This window comes from Gopherus flavomarginatus, chromosome 3, assembly GCF_025201925.1.
Source record: "Gopherus flavomarginatus isolate rGopFla2 chromosome 3, rGopFla2.mat.asm, whole genome shotgun sequence".
NCBI lineage: Eukaryota > Metazoa > Chordata > Testudines > Testudinidae > Gopherus > Gopherus flavomarginatus.
This window is the reverse complement of record NC_066619.1, coordinates 49,731,957-49,752,796: the sequence shown is the minus strand read 5'-3', so window position 1 is coordinate 49,752,796 and position 20,840 is coordinate 49,731,957. Positions and strand designations below refer to the sequence as shown.

Here is a 20,840-nt window from a genome sequence, read left to right as displayed (position 1 = left end):
AAAGAAGCTATGGTGCTTGCATGTAATCCCATTTTGATTACTCAGCTGTATTTGTTGTCTGTTTTATATCATGCTTTATATGTATGTCTCAGGTTGTGCCCTAAGACATCCTTGGTCTCAGTTTTACTTTTTCTAGTTTACAAAATTGCGATTTGGGTGTGGACGAGAGCTAGCTGGCTGAGGCTCAGAATGTACAAGGTTGAAGTGATATTTGTAGGTTGAGAAGCAACTGGAAGATATGGGTGGAATAATATCTTCCCCTTTCATTAGGGCCCGTGTCTGTTGTTTGTCAATAGAGTTTGCAGTCTGGGGGTGGTGTTGGAGCTACAGCTGGGTATAGATGATTATAATACTTAGTCCTTCCTTGAGTGCTGGGAACTGGACTAGATGACCTCTCGAGGTCCCTTCCAGTCCAGTGATGATTCTGTGTAGCAATGGTGGCCTTGTTGGTTTTCTTTTTTCTACGTCTGGCCAGGAGACTGACCATTTTTTGTGGACACGGACCATAACTACCATAATCCATGCCTTTGTCACCTTCAGATTAGATTACTGGAGCTACATAAGGCTACATCAACCTGGAACCTGAAGTTGAGGTAGAATGCAGCAACCCACCTATGTTGCTGGGAGCATATGACACTAGTGATCCCTCATCTGCATTGGCTGCCTGTTGATTTCTGGACAGCGAGGCATTAGTTCTGACCTATAAAGCTGTAAATGGCCTGAGACTGCCTCTCCCTATATGATAAGTTCACAGCTTTGGTCATTAGAGATCTTTGAGCTGGACCTCTCTTGTTTTAAACTTATATCCCACTCTGCTCCAAAACGGTCTGTATTTGTTGATCCTCCAAGGCACAATAAAGCCTGATCTCTTGAGGAGGGAGGTCTCCATGAAGACTAGTGCTTGTGAGGAGGTGGGGTATTATCTGGGTTTGATTTTTATCTCTATATGGTTATTTTTTGTCTGGAGGAGAGGCTGCTAGTTTTATCTTTTAGGCAATTGTATTTTTAATGTATGGTTGCCTCTTTCTTCCTCAGCTTGCTAGTCAAAGTTCAGGGGATGTTCCAGTTGGTGGAATCTGGTATTCTCTTTGATGCAGTTTTGTTTATTTCCAAGGGATGTACAAAGTCCTGCTTTTCTGAATTCAGGGGAAAGCAAGAACAAAAGGAGTGTAGTATCTTATTTTACAGCCCCAAGCTCCTTAGACCCAAAAGTTCTGTCTCTTGCTGTTTCCAGGGTAGCACTCTGCTCACAGGCCACTGGTTGGCTTTCTTGCTTTTTGCCTCTGCCTCCTTCACTATTCTGTCTCTTCTCAGTTTCCAGGTGTTCTGACTTGGCTTGCACGCATGCATCTGGTTGTGATGCCCAGTGAAGCTTCCTGCTCATTTCTGAGCAGATTCTGTTAGGCCTTGTTTTAGGTGTTGCCCCTTAACTGTCTCTTACAGCTATCTTAAATGAAGGACATTTTCACCCATCAGTTAGAACAGGGGTTCTCAAACTGGGGGTTGGGACTCCTCAGGGAGTCATTAGATTGTTACATGGGGGGGTCATGAGTTGTCAGCCTCCACCCCAAACCCTGCTTTGCCTCCAGCATTTATAATGGTGTTAAATGTATTAAAAAGTGTTTTTAATTTATAATGGGGGCTACACTCAGGCTTGCTATGTGGAAGGGGTCACCAGTACAAAAGTTTGAGAATCACTGAGGTAAAACAAGGTTTTTAACCCAACCCAGAACAAGGTTTCACCCAGCTCATAACAGCATTAAAGGTTCATAAAGCCTGGGGTAGGCAGTTCTTTATTTTATGAATTTATTGAAATAAATGAACAAATGGTACAGAAAAGATTTTAAGAGAATTCTGGAAGCACCACACACTGTTTGTAATGAAGTTCAAACTTGACCATTCATCTTAAAAATCTAGCTCAAATTTCCTTTTTCTAGCCTTTCAGAGATCCTGTGGTTCCCTTGAGTGAAAATGAAGACCAGGTCTTGTTGGATATAGGTAAGAAATTGTTAGTAGTTTTCCCTCTTCCAAAAGTGATTGATCTGTATGCTACAATGCTATCATAGATCCAAATACATAGCAGACAGACAGGTGTCAGACAGTTTCTCTAAAAGAAGCAGGACAACTAACTTTAATGAGCAGCACCACATGGCTACAACCAAAGGCGCAATCAGCCAAATTTGTGTTATTCAGAAGGAAAACTGTATCAGACTCTTGTTTGTATTTAGGTCCTTGTATCCACCTGTGATGTTCTAGGACCTTCCAGCAACGTAAACGTAAATGAAAATCTTGAAAAGAATCGATGCAGTTAACTTAAATGAGTGAAGATTAAATGAAACACACGTAAAGAAATGTCTAGATAGTATGGGGATGGATGCATTATAGTTCCCATAGATAGATTAAAGATATAGCTAGGTCAGCCCAGCCGCCAATAAAACAATCAAATACAAGCAGAACAGTGAGGAAAAAGCTACAGTACAAAGTGCAAACATCTGATAATACAAAGCAGAACAAGAAGGAAGTGGGCAAAGAGTCAATTAGCTCAGCCAATGAGAGCTGGGGTTCCAGCCAGAAATGGCCAGGCTGTTTTATTTGCAATAAGGTACAGTGGCATAAATGGAACAGATAACTCAGATTGTCGATACTCAAACAACCAGTGTGCAAACTTAACAGACCTTGCTACAGAGATAAGAGTCACTTTTTTTTTTTTTTTTTATGTATCAGAGGGGTAGCCGTGTTAGTCTGGATCTGTACAAGCAGCAGAGAGTCCTGTGTCACCTTATAGACTAACAGACATATTGGAGCATGAGCTTTCGTGGGTGAATACCCACTTGGTCGGATGCATGTAGTGCATGTATCCTCACACACAACTATTTCAAATTTGATGACAATATATACCTCCAGATCAGTGGCACTGCTATGGGCACCCGCATGGCCCCACAATATGCCAACATTTTTATGGCTGACCTGGAACAACGCTTCCTCAGCTCTCGTCCACTCACGCCCCTTCTCTACCTACGCTACATTGATGACATCTTCATCATCTGGACCCATGGGAAGGAGACTCTGGAAAAATTCCACCATGATTTCAACACTTCCACCCCATCATTAACCTCAGCCTGGACGAATCTACATGGAAGGTCCACTTCCTAGACACCACGGTGCAAATAAGTGATGGTCACATTAACACCACCACCGACCGCTATGCCTACCTTCATGCCTCCAGCTTCCATCCCGGGCACATCTACAGCCAAGCACTGAGGTACAGCCACATCTGCTCCAACCCCTTAGACAGAGACCAGCACCTACAAAATTTTCACCAAGCATTCTCAAAACTACAATACCTGCACGAGGAAATAAGGAAACAGAGCCAGACGTGTACCCAGAAGCCTCCTACTGCAAGACAAACCCAAGAAAGAAACCAACAGAACTCCACTGGCCATCACATACAGTCCCCAGCTAAAACCCCTCCAACGCATCTTCAGGGATCTACAACCCATCCTGGACAATGATCCCTCACTTTCAAAGGCCTTGGGTGGCAGGACAGTCCTCTCCCACAGACAACCTGCCAATCTGAAGCATATTCTCACCAGTAACTGCACACTGCACATAGTAACTCTAACTCAGGAACCAATCCATGCAACAAACCTCGATGCCAACTCTGTGCACATATCTACACCAGCGACACCATCACAGGACCTAACCAGATCAGCCACACCATCACCGGTTCATTCACCTGCACGTCCACCAAAGCAATATATGCCAGCAATGCCCCTCTGCTATGTACATCGGCCAAAATGGACAGTCCCTACGGAAAAGGATAAATGGACACAAATCAGATATTAGGAATGGCAATATACAAAAACCTGTAGGAGAACACTTCAATCTCCATGAATACACAATAGCAGATTTAAAAGTAGCCGTCCTGCAGCAAAAAAACTTCAGGATCAGACTTCAAAGAGAAACTGCTGAGCTTCAGTTCATCTTTAAATTTGACACCATCAGCTCAGGATTAAACAAAGACTATGAATGGCTTGCCAACTACAAAAGCAGTTTCTCCTCCCTTGGTTTTCATATCCCAACTGCTAGAAGAGGGCCGCCTCCTCCTTGATTGAACTAACCTCGTTATCTCTAGCCTGCTTCTTGCTTGCATATATATACCTGCCCCTGGAAATTTCCACTACATGCATGTGACAAAGTGGTTATTCACCCATGAAAGCTCATGCTCCAATATGTCTGTTAGTCTATAAGGTGCCACAGGACTCTTTGCTGCTTTTTTTTTTATATGGGGCAGTAGGGGGAATGGGTCTAATTCTACACTGGTGTAAATCTACAGATGCCAGAGATAACATTCTGGCTCAATATTTCTGATAATCTCTAATAATAATCCATTCTCTAATCATCAGTGTCGCAAATCACAATTGTGTGAGAGATGCTGTCAGTTTAGTAACTTTAGCATGTATATGTTGCATCCATGTATTGCCTCCCTGTCCCAGGAATGTAGAAGTTTATAAAGGGAATTAAGAGTATGTTGGCAAAAATAATAGTTTGTGTGTATGTGACTTGGGTGCTTTTGTGCATAGACTGATTCATATTCTGGAATAAGTCTACATGCCCTGCATAAGTAATAACACTGTAAAGGCATGTAAAATGATGGTGTCCACATGATCACATTCTGTTTTGTTAAGCAACACCAGTTATTGGACTGGATCTTAGCACAGGATGGCATGAGCCATCAGGGAGCGATCATGGCTCATTAATTTTGAAGCCACAGCTGTTCTGGTTTCTGCTCTGGTTACACCAACTGCATGTGGTCTTGAAGGAACTGAACAGCAGCAGGTAATTGGAAGATCTGTGCTCTGCCCTGCAACGGACTCACCCCTTTTCACCCTTGATATGCTCTGTCCCTCCACCAGCACGCCATCTACCTAATGGTTCTCAACGGTGGCCTGCGGGCCACTTGTAGCCCAGTCAGCATACAGCTGCGGCCCATGTGACATCCTCAGAGCCATAGAGGTAGAATATATATTGTGTAGGTGTGGCCCACATATCACACAGAGAGCTGCGTATGCGGCCCATGATGGTAAATAGGTTGAGAGCCACTGATCTACACTGAGCCTAGAGGCAGCTGTCTGAGGAGCCAGTTCTGTGGGCTTTACATCAGCTCAGAGCTCCCCCACCCACAGCTGAGAGAGAGAGAATGCTCGATACCACCTCAGAGCTCTGGCCACCTGCAATGTCCCATCTCCAGCTGTGGCCACCTCCTATTAATTTCAATAGGGCCTGGACTCCACCCCTAGTCTGCATTGTATGTGAGATCTCATGGGGTTAATCCATGAAGTGTTGTTGCAGGCTCGGAGAATTGAACAAGGGGTAAAATATAGCATAGAAATAATCCAGGAAAGGGGGGAACTATATCTTTAAAAATATTTTGTATATTAAATTAAGGTGTTTTGATGGGTTTATTTAAGAGTAAAAATCTATGCATGTTTTAACTGGAACCATACCACAATAACTGTCAAATGTCACAATTTTATTGTCCTGTACTGCTTTAGACTGGTTTTTGTTGTGTTTTTTTGGCACTGTTATGTTAATGGCTGTGTTTTTGGCAGGAGACACACGCAGTGGGGGATAAGGAGAGAGAAATGAGAAGAAGAAAAAGAGTGAGATACTGAGGGGAGGTGTGAGGGAAGAAGAATGAATAGAAAAGAGCAAGTGGTAGAGAGTTCTAGGAGGTAGGGATAGGCAAAGCAAAGAATACATTTAATAGTGAGACTGGGTAGTGTTGTTTGATCATTTACATGTTTCTGAATATCAAGCAGCTGATGGATACTAGCTTCTCCCTTCTCTGCTCCATTTTTCCCTCCCACATGGCCCCTCTGTCCAAAACCTCTGTCAAAAATTAATATTAATAATGGCAGCTCTTGAAAGGACTCTCAAGTCCTTTTCTGCTTGCCTGGATTAGCACCCTGCTCTTATACCAAAGCCCTCATGTTCTAGCAGTACCCTTCTTCGAACAGGTATTTGCCACAATGCCCTCTCTGGAATCTTCAGGGGAGCTAGGTCTCCATGCCCCTCCTATACATTTTTTGGGGTGGGAGCTGTGACCACATGGGTGCCTTGTGGGCCTTTACCTTGCGCCCTGCCACGGGCTTTTTCTGTTCTGTTTCTGTTCAGCAGGAGGTAGATTGGCTTCCTGCCTCTCAGCAGCCCCTGTCAGGATGAGAGAGGCAAAGAGCTTTCCGCTTTGTCCCCTGGTCCACTTTCTACAGAGTGAGGGGGCGGGGGTAGAAGCCACCTAATACCCGCTGAGCACCTCTGGGGGCATTTAAGAAGCCATTTGAACTGTGGAGACATCTAGGGTAAAGGGTTTTAAGAATTTTTGGAGGCTGTGTTTACTGTATTTGAGAATTGGTGGGGTAGGTATAAGGTGCTGGGGGAAAGGAACTATTAGGTAAGGCTTAAAATTGGATTATGGGGACTCCTGAATCCAAATACCAGCCATACCAAACAGTCTCTTCATCTCTCTCTCCTGGGAGTTGATAGAGATCTGGACTATGTAATTAAAAACAAAAACAAAAGCACTACCGATACATCTTTATTTATTCAGTGTGAGAGAGAGAGAGAACAAAACTTCAAAGGATGGGAGAGAAAAATGAACAGGGAATTAAGGAGAGTGAGTAAAAGATACAAAAAAAAAAGAGAGAAAAAGCAGAAATGTGGTTTTTAAATTTAATGTTAAAACATGTGTGTCCTCACGTGCATTGTATTTCTCCAGTTCCACAACTCTGTATTTTTGGGAAGGAGTCTGGAAAGTGACAGCTGAATACTCTTACTGTTTGGCATGTAACTGAATTAACAGGGCATGTGTTTTTAAACATTTATAATTCCTTCCTGTTTTGCATAACTCGTTTGAGAAGGAGGATTCCACAAGGCCATCTATAGAGCCAGAAAAGCTACTTTTTCCAATAGAAAAATCCTAGTTTTTCCAGAGAAATATTAAACCTTATAAAGTTCAAAATGTAAGTGTGCACTTTTTTCTCAAAATATAAATTAAAAACACGGAAGCAGGAATAAGTTACAACTTTTCAAAATATTTGTCTTGCTCAGATAGTCATAGTGCGAGTGACCTGGCAGTGGTTTTGTATGTTCCTAGTCTACCCTGTTTGCATTACTAGCAGCAAGAAAATGAAAACAAAAATAAATTAATTAAAATGACCGTCATTCTTCAGTCTACATTCTGCACGTTGAAAGATAAAAACACTGAAGCCAAATTTTTGGCAAAGCTATACCTGACCAGGGCAGCACAAAACTTTTAGTGGATTCTTGTCCTTTGATTTTCATGCTTTCACAGAAATCCTAGTTTAGCCATATATCATCTTAAGGAATTGAACATAATGATCTTTTCTTCTGTATGAACCATGAGGACTACAATGTAATCTGTATAAAATCTGGTTTCAATGTTGCTGTTTAGTTTGTTTTAATTAGCTTTCCTTACTGGAGTTGGTAAGATTTAAAATGTTTTCTGTAGAAAGAAATTGATCTGCTTTCTCGATGTTCTCTTATGCTTAAATAGTATTAGCCTTTAGTACTACTGTTAGGTCTATAAAGTAATTACTACTACTGGTCTGGATAAAATATCTTTTTTAGATATTACATATGTGCTGTCAGAGATGGGCAAACTATTTGTAATTAAGGCTTTTATAATCAAATATGCCTGTTTGTGACCATAGAAAGTAATGTTTTAAAAATATGTAAAAATTTATTAAATATTGTCTATTGAGATGACTGAGAATTTTGTGACAAATGTGTTATTTTTTTCTTACTTGGCACTGTTCATTCCTTTTTTTTCCCCCCACTCCTGCTTCATATTGGAAAGGGACCTTCCTGACTGTCAACTCTGCATGAAGAGTCTCAGAAACGCGTGCCTTTATCCAGTTTTATGAAAGAGGGATGGCCTGAAAATTGCAAAGCAACATCATAACTGAGGAGACCCATGATTTTATTGCCCTAGCAGTCCTTTATTGTCTGTGAAAATTACACACCACTCTTGTTTGCAAGGGTCTCAATGTTCTTTAAGAGTTGTTCTTGGTCTCTTTGCAAAACCCAAGGTGCGTGCTACTGCACAGTGAAAAGTGCTTTAGCCTGTGGCTTCTCACAAAACCTTGCCAAACGCATTCTTTAAACAATGGATAGGTGATCCTAGTTTATTTCAATAGAAAGACAAAGTGTATGTATGCTTATATGTCTATAAACAATCAAATGTCAGGGTTTACTTAACAGCTGAGAGCTGAAGACGATCTGAGAAAAATCTTCCTAAGTATGTGAGCCTCTAAACACAGCTTAACTAAAAGTTCATGGAAAAATCTCCAAGCATAATGTTAAGCTTTAAAATATGCAGGCTTTTGTTCTTGGCTCTCAAAGTTTCTCCCTCTTTCCTTGATTTGTCTCAGACACTGTTATGCAAGTAAACCCCTCTCTCTCGTCATAGGATTGGAAAGGACTTTGTGAGGTCATCTAGTCCAGTCCCCTGCACTCATGGCAGGACTAAGTATTATCTAGACCAGTGGTTTTCAAACTTTTTTTTTCTGGCAACCCAGCTGAAGAAAATTGTTGATGTACGCAACCCAACGGAGCTGGGGATGAGAGGTTTGGGGTGTGGGAGGGGCTCAGGGCTGAGGCAGAGGGTTGGGGTGAGGGTTGTGGGGTGGGGCTGGGAGTGAGGGGTTCAGGGTGTAGGAGGGGGCTCTGGTTTGGGGCAGGGGGTTGGAGTGCAGGAGGGAGTCAGGGCTGTGGGTGCAAGCTCTGGGGTGGGGCTGGGGATGAGGAGTTTGGGATGCAGGAGAGGGCTCCGGGGTTGGGGGGAGACTCAAGAAGGGTTGGGGTGCAGGGTTGGGGCATGGACTTACCTAGGGCAGCTCCCAGTCAGCAGCGCAATGGGGGTACAGAGGCAGGCTTCCTGCTTCTCCTGGCATTGTGGACCGCACTGTACTCCAGAAGTGGCCAGCAACAGACCCGGCTTCTAGGCAGAGGTGTGCAAGTGGCTCCTTGTGGCTCTCACCCGCAACCAATGGGAGTGCGAAGCCGCTGCTTGGGGCGGTGGCAGCGCACGGAGCCCCATGGCCCCCCCACCTAGGAGTTGGACCTGCTGCTGGCTGCTTCCAGGGTGCAGTGACTTACCTTCTTCTTCGAGTGCTTGCTCATATCCATTCCAGTTAGATGTGTGTGCGCCACATGCACGTTCCTCGGAGACTTTTACCCTAGCAACACTCGGTGGGCCGGCAGGGCGCCCCCTGGAGTGGCGCCTGATATATACCCCTGCCGGCCCATCCGCTCCTCAGTTCCTTCTTACTGCCCGTGTCAGTCGTTGGAACAGTGGAGCGCGGCTTAGCTGATCTCCACCTCCCTAGCTCTTGGCTCGTTTATATAGTTATTGTGTACATAGTTCGTTTTCTATTGTTCTAGTTAGCATTTATATTAGTAGTTCTTATAGTAGTTAGAGGGGATCAGGGGCTAGCCCTTTCTCCTCCCCCGGTACCGGGGCCCATGCCCGGTTCACCGGGCTTCAAACCCTGTGCGTCCTGTCATCGGCCAATGCCCACAGGAGACCCGCACGACTCTTGTTTAAAGTGCCTGGGCGAATCCCACCTTGCAGACAAGTGCCAAATCTGCAAGGCTTTCAAGCCCCGGACGAAGAAAGAGCGAGACATTAACCTCAAACATCTTTTGATGGAGGCAGCTCTAACTCTTCCATCCTCGGCACCGGGGACGAGTGCTTCCTCCGCACCGGAGCGCACGGTTCCAGTGAAGACTCCTCAGCACCAGCCTTCACCAGCTCAACCTTCTGGCTGGCACTGATCCCTCTCCCCGAGGAGCACGAGGCACAAGGCTCCTGCAGCACCTGTATCTACGCCGCAGTTGGAGTGTACATCCAAGGCGGACTGCCCGGCACCGTCAACTGCCACGGCACCGCTTGCCTCCGCACCGTTGATTCCGGTCTCTCAGGAGCCGTTGAGTCTGGTGCCTACCAGCTCCCCAGCGCACGCTGTGGTCGAGCTCGTCGTGCCCTTGATGATGGAGACTTTCTCCACGGCTTGGGAACTAATTGCTCTGACGGAGCCTGAGCTGCCCCAACCCCCGGCACTGCCGATGCGGGTTGTTCAGTCATTGGGCAAGCCCGCCATGATGAGGCCATCTTCGCCGAGCACCGCAGAACGCCGCCGGTCCCGATCCAGGTCCCGCCATCGCTCCTGATCCCGGCACTGCTCGCAGTCCCGGTACCGCTCTCCATCCCGGTACCAGATATACTCACGGCACCGCTCGAGATCCTGGTCTCCATCGCGGTACTCTCAGCACCAATCCAGATCCCGGCACCGCCGTACCTCTCGCAGCCGATCTTGGCCTGGAGACGTGAGGCACTGGTCGACCTCCTGGCACTGTGCTGGTTGCCGGTCCCGCTCCCGGCACCGCTACGACTCTCGGTACCGTTCGCCGGTGCCGCACAGGCAGGAGTCCAATGGATGCAGAGACCTGGTCCAATCAACTTCAGCTCCTCCGTGGCTTTGTGTCATCCATCAGTCTCCTCCCATGCGGACAGTGCCTCCTACGGGAACTCGGATACACATGCCCATGGCCTGGACCACGAACCTCATCAGTGATCCTTTTGGACACCTTGGGCATATCATCAAGCCCAAGGCGAACCGACTGGCCCATCATGCTCCGGTCACTCAGAGCACCATGTGCCTGAGGCCACCGTCAGCTGACCTCCCCCCGCTGGCACAGAGGAAACCAGTGCACACGCACTGGACCCGCATGATCTTCCAGAGACGGAGGTCCCCCCGGACCAGGCATCAGTGCAGGACCCACTCGTCCTGGGGCTGTCGTCCTCCTCTTCCCCGGATGAGGCAGTTGTGGGGACGTCATCATCGGGGCCACCTCTGATTGACCTCCTGTCACACCAGGACCTTCTGTGGCATGTCGCCCAGAATATCAGCCTGCCGGTAGAGGAGGTTCCAGAGGTGGAGGACCCAGTGATTAGCATCTTGTCTGCAGAGACACCCAGCAGAGTGGCTCTCCCCTTCATCCGTTCGATCCAGGCTAGAGCAGACACTATCTGGCAATCCCCGGCTTCCATCCCACCCACAGCCAAGGGGGTCGAACGGAAGTACATGGTGCCTTCCAAGGAGTATGAGTACCTCTACGTCCACCCCACTCCCTGTTCATTGATGGTACAGTCCATCAACGAATGGGAGCGCCACGGCCAACAAGCCCCAGCACCTAAATCTAGGGAGGCCTGGCGCATGGATTTGTTGGGACGAAAATCTATTCCGCGGCAGGCCTCCAACTCTGCATAGCGAACCAACAAGCCCTCCTAGGCAGATACAATTACAATACCTGAGAGGCGGTCGGGAAGTTTGCCGAGTTCCGCAGGATTCCCGCCAGGAATTTGCAGCACTCCTGGAGGAGGGGAAGAGGGTCGCGAGGACCTCCTTACAAGCCTCGCTCAATGCCGCCGATTCGACGGCTAGAATGGTCACCTCTGGCATAGCTATGCGCCGTATATCATGGTTGCAGGTGTCCGGCCTGCCACCTGAGTTGCAACATACCATACAAGACTTGCCGTTTGATATACAAGGTTTGTTCTCGCAAAAGACGGACCCCAGACTGCAGAGTCTAAAGGACAACTGAGTAATTATGCGTTCATTGGGAATGCATACGCCTCAGACTCAAAGACGGTCCTTCCGCTCCCAACCTCAGCGCCCTTACCCCCCGCCTCGGCCAAGGCAAGACTTTGCCAGAAGACGAGGGTCGTACTAATCGCAGATGTCAGTCTGGACCTCAAGGGGGTAACAATTCCGGTCCCACCAAACCAACACCAGGACCCAAATCAAAATTTGAGGGTGCGCCCGAGAGCAGTGTACCAATTGCCTCCCCGGATCCCTTTCAGTTCTACAACCGCCTTTCCCCGTTCCTTCCTGCGTGGTCCCAGTTGACATCAGATTGTTGGGTCCTACGTACGGTGGAGCTTGGATACCATCTTCAGTTTTTCACCCCCTCCCTTCCACCACCCCCCCATCCCGCTTCAGGGACCCCTCTCACGAGCAACTCCTCATCCAGGAGGTCCGCAGACTCCTCTCAATCAGAGCTGTTGAGGAGGTACCGGAGGAGTTAAGGGGCAAGGGGTTTTATTCCCGATACTTCCTAATTCCCAAGGCGAAAGGGGGCCTCCGGCCTATCCTAGACCTGTGAGGACTGAACAAATTCATCAAAAAGTTCAAGTTCCGCATAGTATCCCTGGGAACCATTATTCCTTCCTTGGATCCCGGAGAGTAGTACGTCGCTCTCGACATGCAGGATGCATATTTCCACATTGCAATTTATCCCCTGCACAGGAGGTATCTGCGCTTTGTGGTAAATCATCGACACTACCAGTTTACTGTCCTCCCCTTTGGCCTCTCCTCGGCCCCTCGTGTCTTCATGAAGTGTATGGCGGTTGTCGCTTCTTCCCTACGCTGTCGTTGAATACACATCTTCCCTTACCTTGATGACTGGCTTATCCGAGGGGCCTCCGAGGCACAAGTCGTCAGCCGTGTGACCATTATCAAGGACCTGTTTATGCGTCTAGGCCTGATCATCAATTTAGACAAGTCCACTCTGGTGCCTACGTAGAGGATAGTGTTTATCGGGGCAATGCTGGACTCCAATCTTGCAACGGCCAGTTTACCCCCCCACCGGTTTCAGGCCATAGTCTCCCTTGTCCAAAGTCTTCAGAGGTTTCCAACAACCTCTGCCCGCACTTGCCTTGGTTTCCTCGGTCACATGGCTGCATGCACATTCGTCACAAAGCACGCCAGGCTGCGAATGCGTCCTCTCCAAACCTGGCTCATCTCCGTCTATCGGCCGGGCAGAGACGCCATAGATATCATTCTGACAGTTCCGCCGAGCGTTCTCGGCTCCCTCGACTGGTGGTGAGCGTCCTCCTGGGTGTGTGCAGGGCGGCCGTTCCATCCTCCCCAGCCCTCCATGTCCCTAACAACGGACACGTCCTCCCTGGGCTGTGGCGCTCACCTGGGGCACCTGCGCACCCAAGGCCTTTGTCGTCCCAGGAGTTGACGCTACACATCAATGTCCAGGAGCTGAGAGCTGTCCGGCTGGCGCGCCAAGCGTTCCAGTGCCATCTGCAGGGCCGTTGTGTTGCAGTATTCACGGACAACACAACGGCCATATATTATATAAACAAACAGGGAGGGACACGGTCCTCCCCCTTGTGTCAGGAAGCGATCCAACTGTGGGACTTCTGCATAGCCCACTCCATAGACCTAGTAGCCTCCTTCCTCCCAGGAGTCCAGAACACGCTCGCAGATCATCTGAGCAGGTTCTTCCTGACGCATGAGTGGTTCATCCATCCGGACATTCTCCATTCAGTTTTCCGGAGGTGGGGCTTTCCCCACATAGACCTCTTTGCCTCCCGGGAGAACAGGAAATGCCAGGTGTTTTGCTCCCTACAAGGTCACTCCCTGGGCTCCCTGTCGGACGTGTTCCTCATTCCGTGGACGGGCCACCTTTGTTATGCCTTCCCACCATTTCCTCTCGTCTACCGAGTTCTGCTGAAGCTCCGCAGGGACAAAGCCCACCTTATCTTGATCGCTCTGGCTTGGCCGAGGCAGCATTGGTACACCATGCTGCTCGACCTATCTTTGTCAGACCCGATTCCCCTGCCACTCTGCCCAGACCTGATCACGCAGGACTTCGGCAGGCTGCACCACCCGGACCTGCAGTCCCTTCATCTGACTGCATGGCTGCTGGCTGGTTGAGCCAATCGGAGTTGCGCTGTTCCGCCACAGTGCAACAGGTGCTGCTGGGAAGCAGAAAGCCCTCCACACGATCAATATACCTCACTAAATGGAAGCACTTCTGTCACTGGTGCGCCCAGCAGGACCTTTCTCCGCAGTCTGTATTAGTCCCCACCATCTTGGACTATTTATGGTCTCTCAAAGAGCAAGGTCTAGCGATCTCTTCTCTAAGAGTGCACCTTGCAGCTATTTCCACCTTCCATCCTGGGGAGGCTGGCAGTTCCTTTTTTTTCCCAACTTATAGTTTCCAGATTCCTCAAGGGCTTGGAGCGACTCTATCCCCAGGTCAAATGCCCAACCCGTACCTGGGGCCTGAACCTCGTCTTAACCAGGCTCATGGGGCCCCCCTTTGAGCCTTTAGCCACATGCTCGCTGCTGTACCTGTCCTGGAAGACAGCATTCCTAATCACTGTCACCTCGGTTAGACGAGTCTCAGAACTTCGAGCTTTGACTGTGGATCCTCCGAATACGGTGTTCCATAAGGACAAGGTACAGCTGCAACCACGCCCGGCATTCCTCCCTAAGGTCGTCTCTGCCTTTCACGTTAATCAGGACATCTTCCTGCCAGTCTTTTTTCCAAAGCCGCACTCATTGCGACGGGAACAGCAGCTGCATACTCTGAATATCCGCAAGGCTCTTGCCTTTTACATCGAGAGGACCAAACCCTTCCGGTGTTCACCTTAGCTATTTGTAGCGGTGGCAGAACATATGAAGAGCATGGCAATCTCTTCCCAATGGATTGCATCTTGGGTGACATCCTGTATTCGGACATGCTACGACTTGGCTCACGTTCCGACTGGCCATCTCACTGCCCACTCTACTCGGGCTCAAGCCTCATCTGCCACGTTCTTGGCCCATGTTCCCATACAGGAAATCTGCCGCGCGGCCACCTGGTCTTCCATCCACACCTTTGCATCGCACTATTCATTGGTCCAACAGTCCAGAGACAATACCGCCTTCAGCTCAGCGGTCTTACATTCCGCAACGTCTTGCTCCAATCCCAGCGCCTAGGTAAGGCTAGAGAATCACCTAACTGGAATGGATATGAGCAAGCACTCGAAGAAGAAAAGATGGTTACTCACCTTTGTAACTGTTTTTCTTCGAGATGTGTTGCTCATATCCATTCCACAGCCGTCCTCCTTCCCCACTGTCGGAGTAGCCAGCAAGAAGGAACTGAGGAGCGGATGGGCCAGCAGGGGTATATATCAGGCTCCATGGTGGCGCCACTCCAGGGGGCGCCCTGCCGGCCCACCGAGTGTTGCTAGGGTAAAAATCTCTGACAAATGTGCGTGCGGTGTGCGCACACCTAACTGGAATGGATATGAGCAACACATCTCGAAGAACAACAGTTACAAAGGTGAGTAACCGTCTTTTTAGCCAGGCAGCACTGCCAACGGGACTTTTAATGGCCAGGTCGGTGGTGCTGACCAGAGCCGCTACGACCCAGTGCCTTCCATTCTCTGACCCGATTCTGGGTCGCAAGCCATGGTTTGAAAAACAATGATCTAGATCATGCCTGACAGGGATTTTGTTTGTCTGACTTCCTCTTAAAACTCTTCAATGATGGAGATTCCACAGCCTCCCTAGGCAATTTATTCCAGTGCTTAAACACCCTGGGGTTTTTCCAAATGTCCAACCTAAACCTCCCTTGCTGCAATTTGAGCCCATTGCTTCCTATCCTATCCTCAGGGGTTAAGAAGAAACAATTTTTCTCACTCCTCCTTATAATAACCTTTTATATACTTGAAAACTGTTATCATGTCCTCTCTGTCTTCTCTTTTTCAGACTAAACAAACTCAATTTTTTCAGTATTCCTTCATAGGTCATGTTTTCTAGATCTTTAATCACTTTTTTTGTTGTTCTCTGGACTTTCTCCAATTTATCCACATCTTTCCTGAAATGTGGCACCCAGAATTGGACCACAGTACTCCAGTTGAGGCCTAATCAGTGCAGAGTAGAGTCGAAGAATTACCTTTTTTGTGTCTTGCTTACAACACTCCTTCCAATATATCCCAGAATGATGTTCGCTTTTTTTGCAACGTTACACCATTGACTCATATTTAGCTAATGGTCCACTATGACCCCCAGAGCCCTTTCCACAGTACTCCTTCCTAGGCAGTCGTTTCCCATTTTGTATGTGTGCAACTGATTGTTCCTTCCTAAATGGAGTACTTTGCTTTGGTCCTTATTGAATTTCATTCAATTTGCTTCAGACTATTTCTCCAGTTTGTCCAGATCATTTCGAATTTTTAATCTTATCATCCAAAGTACTTGCAGAATGAATGAGTTGCAAACCTATGCTCTCTGGCCTCCCAGAACATGTCTTCCTCCCTTGTCTAAAATCCTCCCCAAAATTTGCTTGATGAAATAATTCTTCAGAAAGGAAGATCCCTTTGTTCTGACGTTTAAATCAGCTTCTTTGCCTGTCTTCTGCCTTATTAATCTCCATTTCACACTAATGTAAATAAACAATTTGGGATCCATAAAATGTGAAATTAGCCATCAAGGTATGAATTATATTCCAGAAATAATATTTATGGAACAGAGTTAGAATCTTGGCATTCCATATATGGACACATACCTCTTCTTTCTCTTTGACACCCAGTTTGACTACTCCTGCCCTTGAAATCTCCTGATAAAACACAAAAAATCCTAATGAAATTGTTATGCAGTAATCTTGTTTACAGTGCTGCAGGTTGTCAATGTAAGCATAGACTTGCTTTCTACTGCAAGTCTATTAGCTAAACTTCTGTGAGGACCAGATCCAATTAAAGCTCCATTTAGCTTTCATGCAAAGCTGTGCAAGCTCTAAATGTTGGAGATTTTTGGGCGTTAGATTGGCCTTCACTGCAGGAGTTGGAAGGAGGCTTTTTTGCTTTGCTTTGTTTTGTTTTCATTTTTATAATCAACTGTAGCCCTTAATACTCAAGCTTTTGCAAGATCAAGGGACCTCTTCATCAGAATCAGGGACAAACAGCTAATAGCTTTCTGTCCATAGCTTTACTATGGACCCCAACTAAGTATATCCTACTGTGCATTTGATGTGAATTGACATTGAAAAAGAAGAGTATTTAGGCAAATTGTATCAGTGCATATATTTTGTTGGATCTGTTTTAACAGTAGGCACAGGAGCCAGTGGATCCTGACCCCTGTCATCTGAGAGTTATTAATGTGTTTGTTGCCTTGATCAATGTGAGGTGAACGGGGCCAGAAAGTAAAGACCAGAGTCAGCCCTAGGCTCCTGTCACAGTTGTCTTACAAACTGAAGGCTCTGGAGCCAAGAAGAGCTGTGAGCTCACAACACTGTTGCAGTAAATTGAGGGGCAGATCCTGAGCTGGTGTGATTTATCATGATTTCTTTGGAGCTATGACAAGTCACAGCAGCTGAGGATCTGCCCCTCATTGTATATGGTGGTCAGTTGACTGCAGCACTGCTTTTCTTCATCCTAATCACATAGATAGTCATCTACCATTTTGGAGCACTGCCATACACATATGAAAAGCTATTGTTCTTAATTTCAGTCCTTGCTAAGGTTAAGCTGCTCTTAAATTTTGTGAGAGAAACAAGACTACTGACTGCAGCTCTTTTTACAAATGTTGGGTTTTGAAAAGAGAGTATGTATGTTTGTATCAGACAGTCCATAGCATACTCATGAGGTTCCTTATTGCTTTTCTTCTCACTGCACTGTCTTTTATTTCTCTTAGGTTATGTCTACACTAGAAATGCTACAGTGGCACAGCTGCGGCACTGTAGTGTGGACACTTACTACAGTAATGGAAGGAGGTCTTCTGTTGCTGTAGTAAATCCACCTCTCTGATCTTTTGGATTATGTATCAAATTCATACATTTAGTAGATAATCTTCTACCAATGCAAGTATATATTTTATTGACCTCTTTGTTCCCCAGCATATTAAATACACCTGTTCTCAGTGATAAGGAGAAAAGGTGTGGAAAGCTGTATGAAGAAGGGACCACATTCACACCAATTTACTCAGATGATGGACTCAGTTATAAATCAATAGGCTGAAACAATGAGTACTTTATTTTTTTTTTTTAAACTCCAGGTTTTGTGGTGTTTCTCTAGTAGGTCTGTAAAAACAGAATCTGCTTTAATGTAAATGTCTGTCAGAAGAACACAGGTATTGCCAGGAACAGAGCAAGTGGTAAAAATATGATGAATAATTGTGAGGAAAACTGGTAGTTCTACTGTGGTAATTCTCCTGTCCCGCAGCATACAGAATATTAAATGCCTTTGTTCTAAGTAGCTGGGAGTAGCAGTAGATTAGAGGTAGCTTTAGTGGGTGGCTTGGTTGGTGGCATTTTGTCAAATAACACTTGCGGAAATTTTGAAATTATTGTTAAAACATAATGTAAATAACTGCAGGTAAGTTATCATTTGCGGGCGTTATCCAGGCATGGTTGCTAATCAGGAGCATTTGGTCTAGTGTGCAAACCAAATAGAGTCAGGTTGGGAAAAGCCATGCACACCTAGAGATTGCAGAGTTCTCTGAAGAGCACATGTAGATGAGCGCCTCACCACTTGTGCACCATAACTCCCTATGCCGTATCCAGTCCTCTCACCTCTGATTTCCCTCTGAGGCTGCAGTATAGATGTGGGTAACTGCAGGCTCTACTGCCTTCTGGACAAGGTGAAGATGGGGAGAATTGCAGCTGTCTGTTTTTTCAGAATGAAACAATATGCCAGTCTTTGTGAGGAGAGTGTGGGGCAGAGAGCTGTGGCTTGGGAAGCTCCTGCCATGCATAAGCAGAGATTTTGAGGTGGGCCCCATCTTCAGCAGTGCTGGTTGGGTCATTCCCTGTTGAAGTGGCTGCTCCATCTTCCATGCCACGTTTACCATTTGTGGGGAAGTGATTTTTGATGTAATGGATTTCTCTCTCTTTTTGACTGTGCTGTCAGTCAGGGAGATGGGTTTCAGACATGCAGTCCATTTAAAAGTTTTCTCATGGTGATTGTAAACCAGAGGAGAGAGAATCCTCCTCCTTTTCTACTCCTCCCTGGTCAGGGTGTCCCCTGAAGTTTGAGAATTTGCACTGTAGATAAAACAGCTGCTTCTGAAAATGCCATTGATGACTTCAATACACCATGTATAAGCTAAGAAAACTGGTTACATTCCTGGACTTCCTTCCCCTATTACTGTAAGTTTAGAGACTTTTCAAACAATAGACAATAGACTGTAATGTCTGCAAAGGACATTTGTATCATGTTGATGTGTCTTGGCAAGTACAGGTTGTAAGAATTTGAAACTTTAAGAAATTAGTACTTGTCATATATTTATAAATGATCCTGAGAAGGTGAGCAATAAGTAAGCAAAATTTATAGATGACAGACAAGTATTCATCTTAGTCAAGACTAGAGGAGACTGAGGAACTTCAAAGAGACCTAACAAAACTAGGTGAATGGGCATTGGGATGGCAGAGGAAAATCAATGCTGGCAAATGCAAGGTAATTAAAGCATGTTGAAAGGAATGATTTGAACTGCTCATACACATTCCTTTGTTCTAAATTAACTCTAATGATTTAGGACAAAGATCTGGGTTTCACTGTGAACAGCTTGGTGGAAACATCTACTCAATGTGCAGAAAAATAAACAAAATCTGAGCATGAAAGATGTAGTAATTCAATGCCATTAAATATATCTGTTGTATGCCATCACTTTGACAGTTGTGTTTGGTGCAAGCAGGGGTGAAAGTAACTTAAAGGATTTACCGGTATGTCAGAGTCCAGAGCAGGGGGGCGGAGGCCTCAACCGGAAGGGGCGTGGTCTCTACCAGAAGAGGCAGGGCCTTTAGAGCCCCGAGCCCTTTAAATCTTGATGCGGTAGTGGCAGCTGGGAGCCCAGGCCCCATTAAATCACCCCCGGAGCTACCAGCTGCGGAGGAGGCCGGGAGCCCTGGGGCTCGGGGACCATTTAAAGGGCCTGGGGCTCCAGCTGCCACTACTGCAGCAGAGCCTTGTATCCTTTAAATCATTGCCCGACCCCCACTGCCAGACCCCCAGGCTAGCAGTGGCGGTGATTTAAAGGGCCAGGGGCTCCTGGCTGCCACTACCGCAGTGGAGCCTGGGGCCCTTTAAATTGCCCTTTAAATCACTGCCTGAGCACTGCTGCCAGAGCCCCTGGGGTAGCAGTGGTGGCTGGCTTCCCCAGGCAGCGATTTAAAGGGCCAGGGGCTCCCGGCCGCCGCAACTGCAGCAGAGACCCCGGCCATTTAAATCTCCGACTGAGCCTCGAGGGGCTCCTGGCTGCTGCCGCTACCCTGGGGCTTGGGGCTCTGGCAGAGATTTAAAGGGCCAGCGACTGCACTGCGGTTGTGGTGGCTGGGAGCCCCTGGCCCTTTAAATCACCACCAGAGCCCCGCCGTCGCTAACTGGGGGCTCCGTCAGCAGGGCTGTGGCAGCAATTTAAAGGGCCTGGGGCTCCAGCTGCTGCAGGGAGCCCCCAGCCCTTTAAATCACCACCTGGGGAAGCTGGTCTGGTATGGCGTACTGGCTCTTGCCGGTATGCCGTACCAGACCGTACTGGCTTACTTTCACCTCTGGGTGCCAGTCACCCATTCTCAGAAGAACTTAGCAGAGTAGGAGTTCAGAGGAGGCTGATGAAAACAAACAAATTCATGGCTTTTTATAATAGTATAGACTGAAAATGTGAAGACTGTTTAATTTAGAGAGAAGATAAACAATGAGACATTGTAGAAGTATGCAAAGTAATGAATGGCATAAAGAAGGGAAATCAAGTCCTCTCATTATTTACCCTTTATTATAGAAATCTCTGCTTACTTTTATTAGGTCATAGAAGAACACTTTTGGTGAAATTGAAAGGAAACAAATTTAAAACTGATGAAAGGAAATACTTCCCCTGATGCCCATTAATCTGCATTTCACCCATGAAACTCACTGCCACTGGGTATCACTGAGGTCAAGAATTAGGATTCAAATTAGGATTAGATACTTGTATGGGTAATGAGAA

At 46.8% G+C, this 20,840-nt stretch overlaps 1 protein-coding gene across 1 annotated transcript in view; it reads left to right on the top strand.

Moving 5' to 3' along the window:
* Positions 1–20,840, top strand: part of ARHGEF28 (Rho guanine nucleotide exchange factor 28) — a 206,540-nt gene that overhangs the window by 87,048 nt on the left and 98,652 nt on the right. The window contains exon 9 of the mRNA XM_050945287.1: positions 1,938–1,998. Coding sequence (XP_050801244.1) covers positions 1,938–1,998 — 61 coding nt within the window. The remainder of the gene's footprint in view (positions 1–1,937; positions 1,999–20,840) is intronic.